The sequence below is a fragment of the Mustela lutreola genome, chromosome 9 (assembly GCF_030435805.1).
Source record: "Mustela lutreola isolate mMusLut2 chromosome 9, mMusLut2.pri, whole genome shotgun sequence".
NCBI lineage: Eukaryota > Metazoa > Chordata > Mammalia > Carnivora > Mustelidae > Mustela > Mustela lutreola.
Window position 1 is genome coordinate 139713291 of NC_081298.1, and position 16067 is coordinate 139729357.

At 38.7% G+C, this 16067-nt stretch overlaps 1 protein-coding gene across 1 annotated transcript in view; it reads left to right on the forward strand.

The window, feature by feature from the left end:
* Nucleotides 1-16067, forward strand: part of YWHAQ (tyrosine 3-monooxygenase/tryptophan 5-monooxygenase activation protein theta) — a 37549-nt gene that overhangs the window by 17796 nt on the left and 3686 nt on the right. The window contains exon 3 of the mRNA XM_059132684.1: nt 13814-13937. Within this exon, the coding sequence (XP_058988667.1) occupies nt 13814-13937 (124 nt within the window). The remainder of the gene's footprint in view (nt 1-13813; nt 13938-16067) is intronic.

The window sequence follows — 16067 nt, forward strand, 5'->3', positions numbered from 1 at the left end:
AGGACTAATTGTTGAGGGGAGCAGAGGGAGTGCTCTGTGTCATAGAAAGGCCATCTTTGCCTAATATGCTCAATGAACTTTGCTTTGCTGCCCAGCCTTCTTCCCCCACCCCCTGCCCAAATGGGGAGGAGGCAGAGAAATAGATAAAGCTTTTTCTCTCTTACTGAATATTGAGAGCTCTGGAATTTTTTTCTGCCTTTCCTCTCTGCTTGTTTATCATGTGATTGATTGATTGATTGATTGATTTTAGCTCTTTACTTTCTTTTGCCCACAAAAATAATTAAGCACTTGATTGTATGAACTAATCTGGCTTACTTTTTTTACTTTCATTATAACTAGAGTAGCACATACCCCTTTGGGTCTGCAGAATCCATATTTATTCTCTAACCATGATGACAATTTATCATGACACAGTAGTCATATTGATTTGTAAATTTGACAAATATCCCAGCCAGTGTTGAACTTTATGTCTTTGTTACCTTTAGAATTACGTTTCAAAAGTTTGAACATAAATGGTGGTTTTTAGTCTATCACTAACAATTCTTTCTCCCAAGAATGCACATGCACATTCATGAGTACCCTGGAGTTGTATGAATTTTAGTAAATAGCGACTATTGCTGTAATGGCCTAATAACACTTTTTCAAGGATTCCCCCACTGCCACCAATGTCAGGATAAAGAAGAATTCGTTTGTTTGGCGGGAGTGCCAGATCACTAAAACAACAGTAGTGTGTAGTGTCCAGTTATGGTCCAGGATTTGTCCCCTTAGATGGGCTCCACATCTAATTTGTTGGTCCAGTGAGAGTGGAACTGAGAGTATGATGGTCTAGTCATGTTTATTGCCTACGGATACATTTACAGGAGGAATCGAATTTAGCATTTGGAAATTGGTGAGCATAGAAATCCAACAAAAGGCAATAGTTGGATAATCTCAGTGACTCATTACTCTGACACCTGCTGCATTCAGCCTCTGTAGAGGTAATCTGCTGTTACTGTGCCAGTGGACTGTGTTCGTGGACCTAAGTACCGTCTCCTCAGAATAGTGCTAGAGATGACTCCGTGTTTGTTTTCGCACTCCCCCAAGTACCTGCTGTTGCCAGCTTCTACTGCACTGCTTGCCGGTACTCTTTCCTTCTGGCATTTGGGAGGCACCTCTCCCTGCTGTGGAAGGAATGGTAAAGGTCGGGCATCAGTCAAGACAGTGCTACCCAGTATATATGATACACTGGAGAAGGTGGATTTTTCTCCCAGCTTCACCTTGCTCGTGCGATGGCAGCGGGGATGAGTATCTCTTTACCATTTATGTGAGTTGGAGGCTGTAGGTTAGAGTCTGATTCTGGAGCATGATAAGTGTGAGCCTAGAAATTTATTCTTTCTTTAACCAGCCCTTGGGATTTTTGAACAGGGGATTATTAACAAACCCAGAATGGAATTTAAGGTTAATCTGGCAGCAGGGTATAAAATGGATTAGAGAGAGAAGACTGCTAAAGCCTGGTAGATCAGTTAGGTGATTGGATTAGTTGAGGTGAAATGATACGCTTAACTTGGGTAATAGAAATAGGAATGGGACTGAGAAGACCGATCGCCGCACTGCTACCGAGGCACAGTCGGTAGCGCTTGACCTCAGCTGGTGGGCTGGGGAAAGCAGAGTGAAAGTCAGGGGCATTGCTGGCGGCTTGCGTAGCTAGGAGATGGAAGAGGGTGGTGGGAAGAGTAAAGTAGGAAGAAGGAATGTAAATATAGAAACAGGTTTGGAAATAAATTTATTTCTGTTGAAGGCATAGTGAGATCTATTAGATCTAATAGAAAATCATTTACAAATGTACGAGGATACTCAACTATGCAACGCTACAGGGAAGTTGGGAGTGTGAATGGCTTGCTGGAGGGGTTGTATTACCTCCCTGAGTTTCCTGCACTTCAGAGTACAACCTTTATCCTTGTGGATTCAAACACACTGTGTGGTTGGGGGGGTTGGTTCAGGGGTAGATCCCAAACAGTCAAGATGATGTGACTGGTATATAAAACCAAAAACATTATTCGTCTAGAGTAAGGGATAACTAGCACAAAACTTGACAGTACCTGTGTTGGTATGACCAGTATGTTCTCTTTCAGTAGGCAGATAGACTCACCCAGAAATCAAGTCATCATCAGGAAGTTATTTCATAAATGTGGCCTCATGATGAGGAATTCTGTGGCTGTTCAAATGTGTAATGGCCATGATGTCTACAGCAAGGCATGCGTTTGCCAGTGGGTTGATGGACTGTGGCTCACACTCCTTGCTATATGTTGGATTGTTTTCTTCATCCTCTTCTGTTCCATGTCTCTTTCTGTTCTTTCTGATTGATTAATCCTTATTTTTAAGGTATATTTACTTTCCATTATGTCAGATTATAGTCAAGTCTTGCATTTTTATTAATTTGCTATACAAATTTTCATATATCAAAACTAGAAAGTCTTTTCCTTCAGTGGGTTACAGTTCAGGAGAGGAAGATGCATGTTCCCAAAGTATACCATGCTTATTGGTCTGAGGTTTCCAAGTGAAATCTAGACTTGGATAAAATTACATCCATGGGTTTGGGTCGCTGAATATCAGAGGGCTAGGGGAGTAAGACCAAAGGAAACATCAGGATGATACCCATGTTTCCAACCTAAGGCAACTGAGTGCTTTTTCTAAGAAAAATTGAGTAGGGGAGGAGAGTCAACACATTGTGTTCACAAGGCAAATTTTATTTTTTAATGAGTAAAGTTTAAAGTCCTAGTGGCCCATCCAGGGTGTTCTGTGTGTGTGTGTGTGCCCGCGCACAAGTGCATGTGTTGAGGAGCCCTCAGTCTAGTGTGTGAGAGAAAGATGTGTGTGTTGGTATATGTTCTTTGAGGTTTATGTACAAGCAGTATTCTGAGTAATTTGAATTAATTCACTTAATCTTCATGACAGCCCAGTGAAGTAATAGTGATTGGCATTAACTCTGTTTTATAGATGAATAAACTGAGGTACAGAGCTGTAAAGTAAATTGCCCAAATAAGCAAGGGGCAAATTTCTGAGTCATTAACATGTAGATATTGGTTAAAGTCATGCCAATAAATACTTCAAATTAACCTATACCTTGTCAGTTACTTTAAAATGGATGTGAACTCTTGAAATATTTGAGATTCTAGATTATTCTAATGAAACATTTCTTCCTGATAGCAAATTTTCATAGTCATCAGAGTTTTGAAAGTGTAGCCATAAAGGCAGACACTTGTTTAAAAAAATTACTATACTTAAAAATGTAGATAAACCTCTAAAAGAGAGTTGGGAGACACATGTCCTTTTATAGCCAACTCAGTTCTTTGCACATACAACGTTTGAGAGAATTTCTGTCTTTCTAGGTAATCTGAAATACTACCCACTACACACATTATGTATCACACATGTATTGTTATTCAGAATCTTCACAATAATGCTGTGTTGTTACAGTTTTAGGAGTGTGGAAACTTCACAGATTAAGACCAGGAATTTTTCAGTTACTTGAAATTTTAGTTACTGTAATTATTCTAATTGGTGCCTTCTCTTTTATTCCATTACTTCTTCCTTCCCACTCTAAAAGGGTTCTTTCAGTATAGGTCTGAGTGGGAACTTCTGTCTTTGTCTGGATAGATAATTTATTTTGCAGCTGACAGTTGATTTTCTCAGCACTTTGAAGATACTTGTTTTCTGATGAAAAATCAGTCGTCAGTCATATTGTTGTTTCTTCCTTTATAGGTAATGTGTCATTTCTCTGGTTGCTTTTAAGAATTTTCTTGTCTTTGGCATTCTTCAGTTTTACATGAGGGTCTAGGTTTATTTTTATTTTCTTTCTTGGGATTCAGTGTGTGTTTCTACTCGGAAGATTACTGTCTTCTGTAGTGTTACTGGGAGAGCCTCAGCCTTACTCCTGCATTCGTGAATAGCATCTCTTCCTCATTCTTTCTCGTCTCTCTAGAATTCCTATCACATATTATCTTAAACATCTTTTTTTTTTTTTTTTCCTTGAGAGAGTGAGACAGAGTGCGAGGGGAAGAGGGAGAGAGAATCTTAAGCAGACTCCATGCCCAGCTCAGAGCCTGACCCAAGACCTCTACCTGAGCCAAAATCAAGAGTCAGCGCTTAACAGATGGAGTCACCCAGGCGCTCCTAAACATCGTATTTTAGACCTCTGTTTGCATCTTTAGACTTATCCATAATTTTCTCATCTTGTTAGTTATTTGTTCTGTGTTCTGATTAGTTTATTAAAATGGGCCTTCTATTTTACTAATTTTTTCTTTTAATTCTAAAAACCTTTTCCCCTCCCCCTTCACTTCCAGACTTCCCCTTTTTAAAAAAAATTTATTGTATCATGTACTTCCCCCTAGCTTCTTATTCCTTTTTTTTTTTTTTAATCTTTTTTGGTTATTTTAATCAAATAAAAGTGTCAGACTTCTACAGAAACAACGAGAATGTTCTAATAACTCATAACCCAGCTTCAGCGATTATGAATTGTGTTTTCTTTATATCCCCACCAGAAACACTCCTTCCCATCCACCCCTCTTTTGAAGCTAGACCTGGGCAGCAGCATCTGTTTAATCCGTAACTACTAAAATGTGTATCTTTAATCATTTTTAACATGCTTATTTTATGTTTTGTTACACACTCATTTTCTGAGTTCTTGGGTACTAACCTCTTGTTTGCGTGCTGATCCCTCATTATGATGAGTTTGTTATTTTCAATAGCAGGGATGTAGTTTTTTCCATGGAACTTTGTGTGTCTTGGATTGTGGAAGCATATTTGTGGTGGTTTGGTGATTCGTTTCTGCGGGCACACTAGGCTTTGCCCCATTTCTGCGTACATGTTTAGCTTGTGGACTCACACGTCATGTATGGAATAAAACTCTGAATAGCACCTGCACGGGACATGGGTTCAGGTTTCACTTTGTTATGGGAGACTCTGCGCACCGGCCTCAAAGCCCAGGAAATAGTTTTCTTGCTATTTCTCAGCGGTGACAGACGGAAGTTTTTCTAGGCCCCTACTCCCTGTACACAACCATTGTCATTATTATAAACTGACACTTTTAGAGCTCTTTGTTTTATCTTTCTGTCCAGCACCTCAAGATCTCCCTTTCTTCTTTTGGAGCTCTGTTACAGTTTTTCTGTTTTATTTGCTTCTCTTTGGGATTTTGTTTATTTTTTAGAAGGGAAAGTCTGCTCAGTCTCCCTATGCTGCCAGAATCAGAAAGTCTTGTTTTTGCCCATCTCTTTGAAGATAATGAGTCACAGATTTCTGAAGTACTCCATATTAAATTGATCGAGGTATGTTCTGTCTCTGTGTGTGGAGGTATTTTTTTCTGATATACTGCCATTTGGGTAGCAGTTAAAATATGTTACCGTTTGGTGAGGTCAGGTGGACAGCACAGTAAACCTGCATTCAGACTTGTATTTTAGTTAGAAGTCTTCTGTTTGTGAATTTTGTGTTCAAATTGAATAAGTCCCATTAATTTGTGCTTCTCATATTGGTCAGAAATGTTGGTAATATGATATATGACTTAATATAATAGAAGATATTAACAAATGCTGTTTAATTGCCAGTCTTTAAAATACATGAGATTTATATAAGATACATCTGGGAACTGAACTCATATCATGAACTTATAAAGAGTTTCTACAAATCAGTTTAAGAAAATAGCAAATGATGTAGATACAGTGTTAACAGAAAAGGACATTCAGCTGGTTTGACTTCATTTATAATAAAACTACAAACAAAACTCTAATAATATATTTTTCCCTTACAGACTGGAAAAAAAAAAAAGAACGTTTTTTTTCTGATTTCAGAAGATGTTGAGAACTAGGAACATTCAGAACATTGTTAGTGGGATTGTAAATTGAAAACGGCCTCCAGGGAGGGCAGTTTATCCTTAGCATAAAGTGTACATTTGGTGCATTGTGGGAAATATCAAAAGTTGCCTGTTTGGTGGACTACTATGCAGTCATCTGTGTACAAAGAGGTAGTTATATGGATATGGAATGATCCAGAGGGGTTATTATATGGAAAAAGCAAGGTATAGAGCAATGGTATAGTATGGTGACATGAGGGAGGGAGAACATGGATTTTTAAATGTATAAAATATCTGGGGGAATGTACAAGAAAGTAGTAATGATGGTTTCCTTGAGGGAGAGGAAGAACTGGATGGCTAAGAACCCAGGGAGAGGAGAGAAGCTTTATCACTTTCGAATTTTCTGTGATGTCCATGTATTATGCATTATTTTAATAGAAACCAGAGTCTTACTGTGCTTCGAGAAAATACAGATAAGGAAGGGAGAATCCTTCCCCTAAATCTAAAGATTTTATTTCTTTGATAGAGAGAGAAAGAGAGTGTGTGAGTGCATTGGGGAGGTGTGGAGCAGAGGAAGGGGGTAAGCAGACTGCTGAGCACGGAGCCCAGTGCAGGTCTTCCCTGTTCAATTATTCTTTCAAATAACTCCATCTATAACTAGTATTTTCTGTGTCCTTAACTAAATTAAAATGAAGTTAGTAAGTAATATACCTACACATAATTTTAAATATACATTAAGACTAATGGGAGAAATAAAAGGAATTTGTAGTAAAACAATATGTATTTCCATATGTAAGTGTATACATGTCTAAAGTGTAAAGCATAACAAAGTCAGATGTTGCCCCTAAGAATCACCGCGAGTGCAAGAACCTTCAAATACAGATTCCAGTCTGTACTAGAGTCTCTCCCTCTGCTCCTCCCACCCGCCCCTCCTTGCACACATGCACTCTCCCACTCTCTCATAAGTAAATCTTTAAAAAATAAAAATAAAAGCTGTTCAGGGGTGCCTGGGTGGCTCAGTCAGTTACATGTCTGATTTTTTTTTTCAGCTCAGGGTCATGATCCTCAGGGTTGTGAGATTGAGGCCCAAGTCAGACTCCTTACTCAGCCAGGAGTCTACTTGAGATTCTCTTTCTCCCTCTCCCCTCTGTCCTCTCCCCCCAATAAATAAATCTTTTTAAAAAAATAATAAAAAACCAAAAATTTAAAAATGTTCAGAGAAAGAACCGTTACTATTAACATGACTTCACCTTCTGTTCTCAGCACATGCCTAAAAATGTTAGCACCTTCTATGCGAATGTTAAGTGGTAGAGCAAGAGATGTAGTTCCTTACTTTTTAGTATTGAAATAACGCTTTGAATTACGACTGATGCCTTATCTTGAGAAGGAGTATTTATCTTCCGAAGTGGGGTACTTATTAAGAATGAAATATGTAGTGGGGCCTAGGTGGCTCAATGGGTTAAAGCCTCTGCCTTCGGCTCAGGTCATGATCCCAGGGTCCTGGGATCGAGTCCCACTTCGGGCTCTCTGCTCAGCAGGGTACCTGCTTCTAACTTCTCTCTCTCTCTGCCTGCTTCTCTGCCTACCTGTGATCTCTGTCAAATAAATAAATAAAATCTTAAAAAAAAAGAACGAAATATGTAGCAGGCTTAAGCTGGGGCCGTCCTGGGCTAACCAGGACATACTACTCCTGTGGTACAATTTACTGTTGAAATTTTGTTTGTTTGTTTGAAGAGTCTTGAGATTTGATACAAGCTTTCAAGTAAAGGAAGTAACGGACCAGAATAGGCTTTGCAACTTGAGTTTGAACTGTAACTGATCTCATCTGCTGGTGTGATGTCCACTAAATCACACAGCCCTTGGGATCTCTCACATTGGTCATTGACCTCTTATTTCTGAAAAGCTTTACTACATTCTTTTTTTTAGCCATCCACCAGAGTTGGAGTTCAACACTTGGATTCCAAGACTTGACAGTTCTAAATCAGTAAAATTTTTGAATAGTGCAAGAGCAATTAATTGTTCAAGGCATTCATTTTATTAAGGGTAGAAATTATTTCCATGGATTAATTGATGCTGTGAAATCTGATCAAGTTGGATCATGTTTTGGGTGACTTGTTGCCTTTAGGCAACTCAGCCCTAGCCTCCTGTACTTAAAATGGTAATTTCTGAGAATGGAAGGCCTTTGGATCTTAATACTCATTATATATAAAGAAACAGAGTTTTGAGAAGCTGTGATTTGTGACAAGATCAAAAGCTAATGACAGAAGTCACTTTCATGAATGATAATCTATTTCTAAAATCATACATTCTAAAATAACCTAAAGTTACTCTTGTCCTTTATCTTCGTCTGTCTTGGATCCACCCTGTAATTCCAACCTGTCACGTGCAGCTTCTGAAGGATCCCCTTGGCACCCTCAAATCGGGGTGGTTATATTTGCATAATTTCTTTCTGGATGAAATATGACTTCCTTCTTGAGTCTTGAGTTTTACTTTGATTTCAGTGTCTTGGATTAATCAACCTGAGCAAGAGACAGTCACTGTCTAGAGACTGTTCTTCATACCTACCATGTCAGTGGCTCTTTGTACTGTATATAATACTTAAAGTTAGAGTGTTAGAAGTTTAGCTTTTACCACTTAGTAAATGTTCCAGTTGTTAAATAATTATATTGCCCTCTGCACCATATTCTTTTGTTTGGTTTTGTTTTACTAATTATATATCTAACGTATAGCCAAATGCTCTTAGATATTTTGGGCTATATTAATCCTTATTTTATAGGGTAGTAATTAGAAATACTGGCTCTAGTTTCAGATTCTGGCTCCATTTAATTAATTTTATGATTTTGTACTTATTTCTGGACTCTAGTGTTTGTTTGTTTTTTTTAATTGTCAGTGGTTGTTTAAATGTAAGTGATACAGAAAGTGCTCAGGATGGGACTTGGCACATGAAGGACACTGGGATCTTGCTGAGTCAATAGACACAGTTTTTATATGGTAATGTGTGCTGATTAAGCTGATAAAAATATGCAGATGATGATTAGTATATATGCCCTAAAGTCAGAGATCCAGTGTGTTTAATTAATGAATTTCAAGTTACTAATAGGAAAAAGAATATTTTTTGTTTCCTTTTGATTATTTTGTTTGTATTTTAAGGCTTTTCATCAGTTAACCTACTCTTCTCAGTAAATCTTGTTTATTAAGCTATATAATGAGGGACAGAAGCCAGTTTATTTTGTCTGTAAAACAGAAACCACTTAAATGAATTTAAGGTAAAGATACTGTTTTAGCTTGTTGAATTCCAGGGAATATTACCATCAAAGCCTGATGAATTGTTCAGAAAAACTGTTGATACTGGGTGCCTGGGTGGCCCAGTCCCTTGGGCCTCTGCCTTGGCTTAGGTCATGAGCCCCGGATCGCGCTCCCTGCTCTGCGGGGAAGCCTGCTTCTCCCTCTCCAACTCCCCCTGCTTGTGTCCTTTCTCTTGCTGTGTCTCTCTCTGTCAAGTAAATAAAATCTTTAAAAACAAAGTCCAAAAAACTGTTGATGTGATGATTATATGCCAAAATAATTCACTCTTAGAGTATGAATGAAGTTTTGTTTTCTTCCTAGCCTTTTCTTCAAGACATGGGGTTGAAGAGGAATGGTTACTATGATTAAATCTGCGTCAGTATTAGTGCTGGACATTTTCATTTCTTACATAGTTCTTCACAGTTTTTCTGATACAATTCTCTTTTTTTTTTTTGCCATCCTATCTGTATGAGATTAAGCTTATTCTAAGGTCCTTTAGCATCTCTTAAAATGAGCTGTATAGGCACTGATATTTTTTCCTCTGACTTTGCTCAGGTTTGAGTTTCTGTGGTCTGGAACTCAGTTATTAGTCCGTCTTGTAATTTGGGCAGTCCGTCTTGTCTGACTCTTGGTTTCATCTCAGGTCATGATCTTGGGGGTCATGGGATTGTGCCCTGTGTCGGGCTCCATGCCCAGTGGGGAGTCACCTTGAGATTCTTGAGCTCTCAAATAAATAAATAAATCTTTAAAAATCTTAAAAAAAAAAAAATCTATGGTGCACCTGGGTGGCTCAGTGGGTTAAAGCCTCTGCCTTAGGCTCAGGTCATGATCCCAGAGTCCTGGGGTTGAGCCCCACATTGCATCTGGCTCTCTGCTCAGTAGGGAGCCTGCTTCCTCCTCACTCTGCCTGCTTCTCTGCCTACTTGTGATCTCTGTCAAAGAAATAAATAAAATATTTTTTAAAATCTTTAAAAAATCTAAAAAAAAGAATGCATCACTTGCCTTCTACCCAAGTCATTGTCTGTGTTGGAGGGAACTACCAGCTTAGCTCCCCAGACCTTCCAGGATCATAAAATCTGTGGGTTGAAGATCTACAAAAGGGATCTCATGCTTAATCAACAAGAGTAACACACAGGAGAAATTAGCAGGGGAGCTTTTAACTGTGTAGATGTGGTTAACAGATTCCCTTTCTTGTGACTTCTTACAAGTGACCTTATGTGGAAAGATTTCTTATGCATATTGAGTTTTTTTAATGATTTTTTTCTGAAGTTGTATACCTAGGCTATATATCTTAAATATTTATAGTCCTTATTCTATCTGGCATTAATAATTAATACTGGTGTTGATACTACTTGATAACAGCCATGATCAGTTTGGTAATACTGAAGCAGAATCCAGTCTTTTGGGGCTAAAATACACACCTGTGCTACTGATAGCATGTGGAAAGACAGAAGTGTTCTGTAACTGTTGTTTTCCTTCACAACCTTCTAGTGGCAGATGATGAGGAACCATGTGACCTGGCTGACCCTCCAGGAAGGAAGTGATGTAAAGTCACTTTACAAAAGCCGGTGTTGTCAGTCACATGTAAATAGGGAAAGGAAGAGTTTAAGCTCGAAAGTGGCTGTAGTTACTAGTGCAATAGCTGTTAAGCAGCTTTCCAAAAATCTTTGCAAGGCCAGGAAGCCATCGTCATGAGCACGCGCACATCTGGCTGTGGGACCGAGAGCGGCAGATAGTGCTAGAATCACATCTCTCCTCTCACCACTCCACTCGGGCTTTCTCAGCCTCTTCTCTCACGTTTAATCACCAAGTGCTACGTGTTAAAGGTACCGAGTAGCCTTTTTGTGTAACTAAATGTCTTCACCAGAGTTGGCACCTTTTTGGAGATCCTCTGAGATCTTGTCTTAACAGACTGACTCACTTGGGAGAAAAAGAAAAGTGAGAGGCACTTTGTTTTATGTTACAGTTTCTCAGTTTGGGTACAAGCAGAGGTGGTGATTACCATAGAATAAATACTGTGTTTGCATTATTTAATACAACTTCTCAGAATCCACTCTTGTTTGGTTTTTCTTTTAAGATAGGGGTGACTAGGGCACCTGGGTGGCTCAGTTGGTTAAGTGTCTGCCTTGGGCTCAGGTCATGGTCCCAGGGTTGTGGGATCGAGCCCCACGATGGCTTTCTGCTCATTTGCTCTCTCTCACTCACCAATCTCTCAAATAAATAAATCTTTAAAAAGAGAAGATAGGAATGACTGTGAGTCAGTTTGAGATTTGAGAACAAGTAAACTTTTTTGGCAGTCTCACAGGGTTGTCCACCCTCCCTACAAAAATCCTAAATTCAGGTGTTCCCCAAAGTAGTTTTTGAACTGAAAATCATCTGTGATAGATAAAAATGGTATTCGAGTAAAAAGTTAAAGTTGTACAAATTTCTAAGATTCTGAGAGTTTCTCAGGTTTATTTATTTGACAGAGATCACAGGTAGACAGAGAGGCAGGCAGAGAGAGAGAGAAAGAGAGGAGGAAGCAGGCTCCCTGCCGAGCAGAGAGTCTGATGTGGGGCTTGATTCTAGGACCTTGGGAACATGACCTGAGCCGAAGGCAGAGGCTTTAACCCACTGAGCCACCCAGGTGCCCTACATTTTAATAACTATTAAAATTGGTGATGTTGAGCAGAAGAAATTCTTACAACCCAGTCTTTTGAATCTTGTCTCAGTTAAGAGGATGGTGCTTTGGAGGCATTAGTTTCTACACTCGCCGCTCTTGTTTGGGTGTGGCCCTTCCTGACCTCTATTGCTGCGTTCCTGGTCCAGCAGCTTTCCAGACTGAAGCCACAATTTTGATAAGAGTTTGCCAATTTTATAATATATAGCCTTCAGGGGCTTTGTGAGCTAATTTTAAAATTAAGAATTTTGCCTGAGCTTTAGACTCTTTTTAAAAATATCTTTATGTAAGTTGTAAAAATTAAGAATTTAAAATGTTTTTCTTTTTTAACATTTTTGTTTATTGTCTTCAAAATAACTTACGGATGTAACCACTGCATTTTGTTCAGGCCATTTTTAGATAAACAACAGGAAAGTTCTTGCGTTAGAACTACATTTTCTAAACTTTTCCTTAGCCTTTTTTAAAAGTCTGTAAACAATCTTTTACTTCTTTGGTAATATACTTAAGTGAATTTGAAAGTCTTCACTGAGTTCCTCCAAACTTGTAATTCCGTATTGTAGTTGGTATCTTTATGTAATGTTTAGTTGATAATATGGGAGGCTATTTTTCCAGAACGCAAGCATGGCTGTGTCAGTGCCTTGCTTATACTTTGTAACTAGTGTTGCATTGTCTAGATCAGTACTTCTCAAACTTTGCACCTAGGCAGAAGAGTGGGAGCACCTGGCTGGTTAATCACTAACATTGAGTACTTAATATGTGGAAACTATACCATGCTTTCACATCCATTTATTGGTTTTATTGCCCAAAAAAACCTGTGAGGTACAGGTATTAGTATCTTAAAATTTCTATGAGAATTTTATTTTCTTCCATAATATTTTTCATCACAAAACAATTTTTACTTACCATCACATAAAATTGATAGTCCAAAAAGATCTCTTTCATATTTGACTTCTGTGACTTTTTTGTTTTAAGTGATCTCTACGCCCAGCGCAGGACTGGAACTCAAAACCTGGAGATCAGGGCTGCATGCTGCACTGACTGAGCCCGCAACTTTTTATTCTTCTGCACACCTTGTGCATATCCCTCAGTTTGAGAGGCACTAGCTCACTGGTTCAAGGGTACGTTTCTTTGAATAAAATAGAGAATGAAGACGTACTTAATTGCTAACCCGATTTTTTCAAATAATTGATTTGACATGACTGTCAGATTGCTCTGTGTGTCTCTAGACTGCTGTCTCTTGGTCCCTGTACTTAACCTTATTTCGGATGAGTATTGCTCTGCAGAAGACCTTGAAAATAGCCAGTCCTGCTCTGGGCCACGCTGGCTGACTTGTTCTGTGCCTACACTGTTCTTCATACTTGATGTCTTTCCCCAGTCTGAAGTGGCTGGCTGGCTCAGTCAGTAGAGCAGGTGACTCTTGATGTGGGGGTTATGAGATCAAACCCCGTGTTAGGCCTGGAATTTTTTTATACACACACACACCCTAAAAAAATATGACTGTACATCCCACTTTCAAACTGCTACAATCCTGCTCTCTCCTTAACAAGTCAAATATTTCTTCAGGGGCAGCCTGTCTGCGGCAGCCATCACCAGCACAGCTAGATGCTCTCTCTGTGCCACCATTGTCCCTTAGTCACATATCTCTTAATGCCTGGCGTATGGTAGTGGTGTACTTACTGCTTTTCTTATTAGATTGTGAGCTCTTTGAGGGCAAGAACTTTGTTTTCTTTATATCCCTTCTGGCAAATACAGCGCCTGGTCCCCAGCCAGTACCAAGAAATGCTTGAATGGAGGGTGAATAGACTTGACTTTTTCTGTTTAGTCTTTGATGTACCCTGGCTCTACTGTTGGAAACTGCCTTGCTGTGAGCCAGACCATTCAACTCATGACAGTCACAGGGCCCCTGCTCTCGGCCCAGGCTTCAAATCCAAGGCGGGATGGTTGTAGTTACTGTGGTAGTTCATGATTCAAATGCATATCGTTGTTCTTGTCTGTAATAAAATAGCTTTTTATTGGTACCTGATATTTTATCTTCTTTCTTTCAGGAATTGTTGGATAAGTATTTAATAGCCAATGCAACTAATCCAGAGAGTAAGGTCTTCTATCTGAAAATGAAGGGAGATTACTTCCGGTACCTTGCTGAAGTTGCATGTGGTGACGATCGAAAGCGTAAGTATGTTTGGTTTATGGGTGAAATTGAAAATAAAAAAGGAAGGGAGGATAAGTGGGACACTGTAACGGTAATCTCTGTGTAATCTCCAGGCCCTCTGTAACTTTTTAAATATCTTGAAATCCTTAAAAAAATAATAAATCTTGGAATCTTTGTAAAAGAAAATTAATAACGTTACCTTAATGTTCTGAAAAATAAAAACAGTCTCAATTTACATTATGTGCTGTTTTTGAAAAACTCAAAAGCTCTTTGATAATAATCTGCTAAGATATTATTTAAAGGAGGCTTACTCATGGCAGCCTGGGTGGCTTAGTTGGTTAAACACCTTTAAGCATCCTACTCTTGATCTCAGCTCAGGTCACAGTCCTGAATTCAGGCCCTGCAATGGGCTCCACACTGGCGTGGAGCCTACTTAAAAAATAAAAGAGGTATAATCTTTTATACCTCAGAATTTGGTTCAGCATTTTTTTTTTTTTTCGTTCAGCATATTTTTGCCCCCTAGTCATTTGCATATGATTTGAGAGATTGTATTATAACATGGTCCTTTGTATCATTGTACCTTGAAACTTTTTTTTTTTTTTAAATTTTGTTTATTTGACAGAGAGTGAGTACAAGTAGGGGGAGCAGCAGGCAGAGGGAGAGGGAGAAACAGTCTCTCCACCAAGCAGGGAGCCTGACACGGGGCTTGATTCCAGGACCCTGGGATCATGACCTGAGCTGAGGGCAGACACTGAATAACTGAGCCCCCCAGTCACCTGTGTACCTTGAAACTTAATTGGAAGTTACAATCAGATTAAAGAAACAGGATGTTGTACTTCTTCTGTTTGACACTGTTATTTATTAACTACTACCTACCTATTTCGAAGGATCATTACGTGTACTGCGAATTTTATATAACCAAATTTCTGAGGAAGAGTGGTGAGATGAGAGGATTGCTGGTATATAATTTGTCTTAGAAAATATAGACACAGGGAAGAGAATACCTTAATTGCTGGACTTGATTGTAAAAAGAAAATCAAAGTGATTTATTAGCAGTGGACTCCGTCTCCTGGAGTTAGCAGTAGCTGAGGTCCTGTTAAATATTGTGTATGTGCCTGCTCATACTTAAAAGTTCTAGGTAGAAGTTGCACCTAATTCCTTATTTCCAGTAAGCTCATTATTCTTGTTTTTAATCTTGCCCCATCCAAAAAGAGTGTGTACTCTCAAGGAGTTACCGTGGCTTTGTGCCCTCACAGAGAGGTACTAACAAGAGTGGAACAGTTTTTACCATCCCAAATACCAGTGTAATTGTGAAGCTACAAAGAGGACACTGTCATATTCTGCTGTGATAAAATTTGTATACTTAACTTAATGATGCATAATTTCTGTTGCCTTAAAGATAGCAAAACTGAAAGTGACAGATATTTGCAAATCATAAGGGATGTCTCTGGAATACTTAGTTCCAGCATTAATCTGATTTAACCTTCTCTGGCTCATGGCATTTCTGTTCCTATCCATAAAATAGTCCAATAGTCTGGGACTCATAGATAGTCTATATTTACAGCCTAGGAGCTGAGACACCTTACTGTTACTCATGATAGTATTTCTTTCTGTGCGAAACAGCAAGAACTCCTTACTATGTGAGGGCTGTACCAGCTATATTTAGATCAATAAATGTGCCACTTTGAGGGAAGAAAATGCACATATTCACACCATAAAAGGCTCACTTTACATTTCTGTTTGGTCAGTATTTCTAAAGCTGTATGTAATGGGCCAGTGGTCTCATTGAGAAAACCTCCTTACCCTTTTGAAAGCATGGGTACAATCAGAGTAGTATTGGTCATAATTATTGAACAGTTTTTTCAGGAAGGTGACATTTTTGTCGGCCAGTATTCAACCTCTGGTCAGAGTAGATTTTGTTCTTTATACTGACACTTTTATATGGCCTTTCACATAATACATCTTGATAGCAAGGATCAGTATTGTCTTCACAAATCACAAAAATAGAGATTTTGGTGGTGGTGATCTTTGTAAAGTGTTTCTGTTATTTTTAGAAGAGGTATTAGAGCCAAATTTTTTTTCCTAGCGTTATTGAGATATTATTGACGTATCAAATTTTTTTAATCAAATTATTTTTAAATTGATGCATT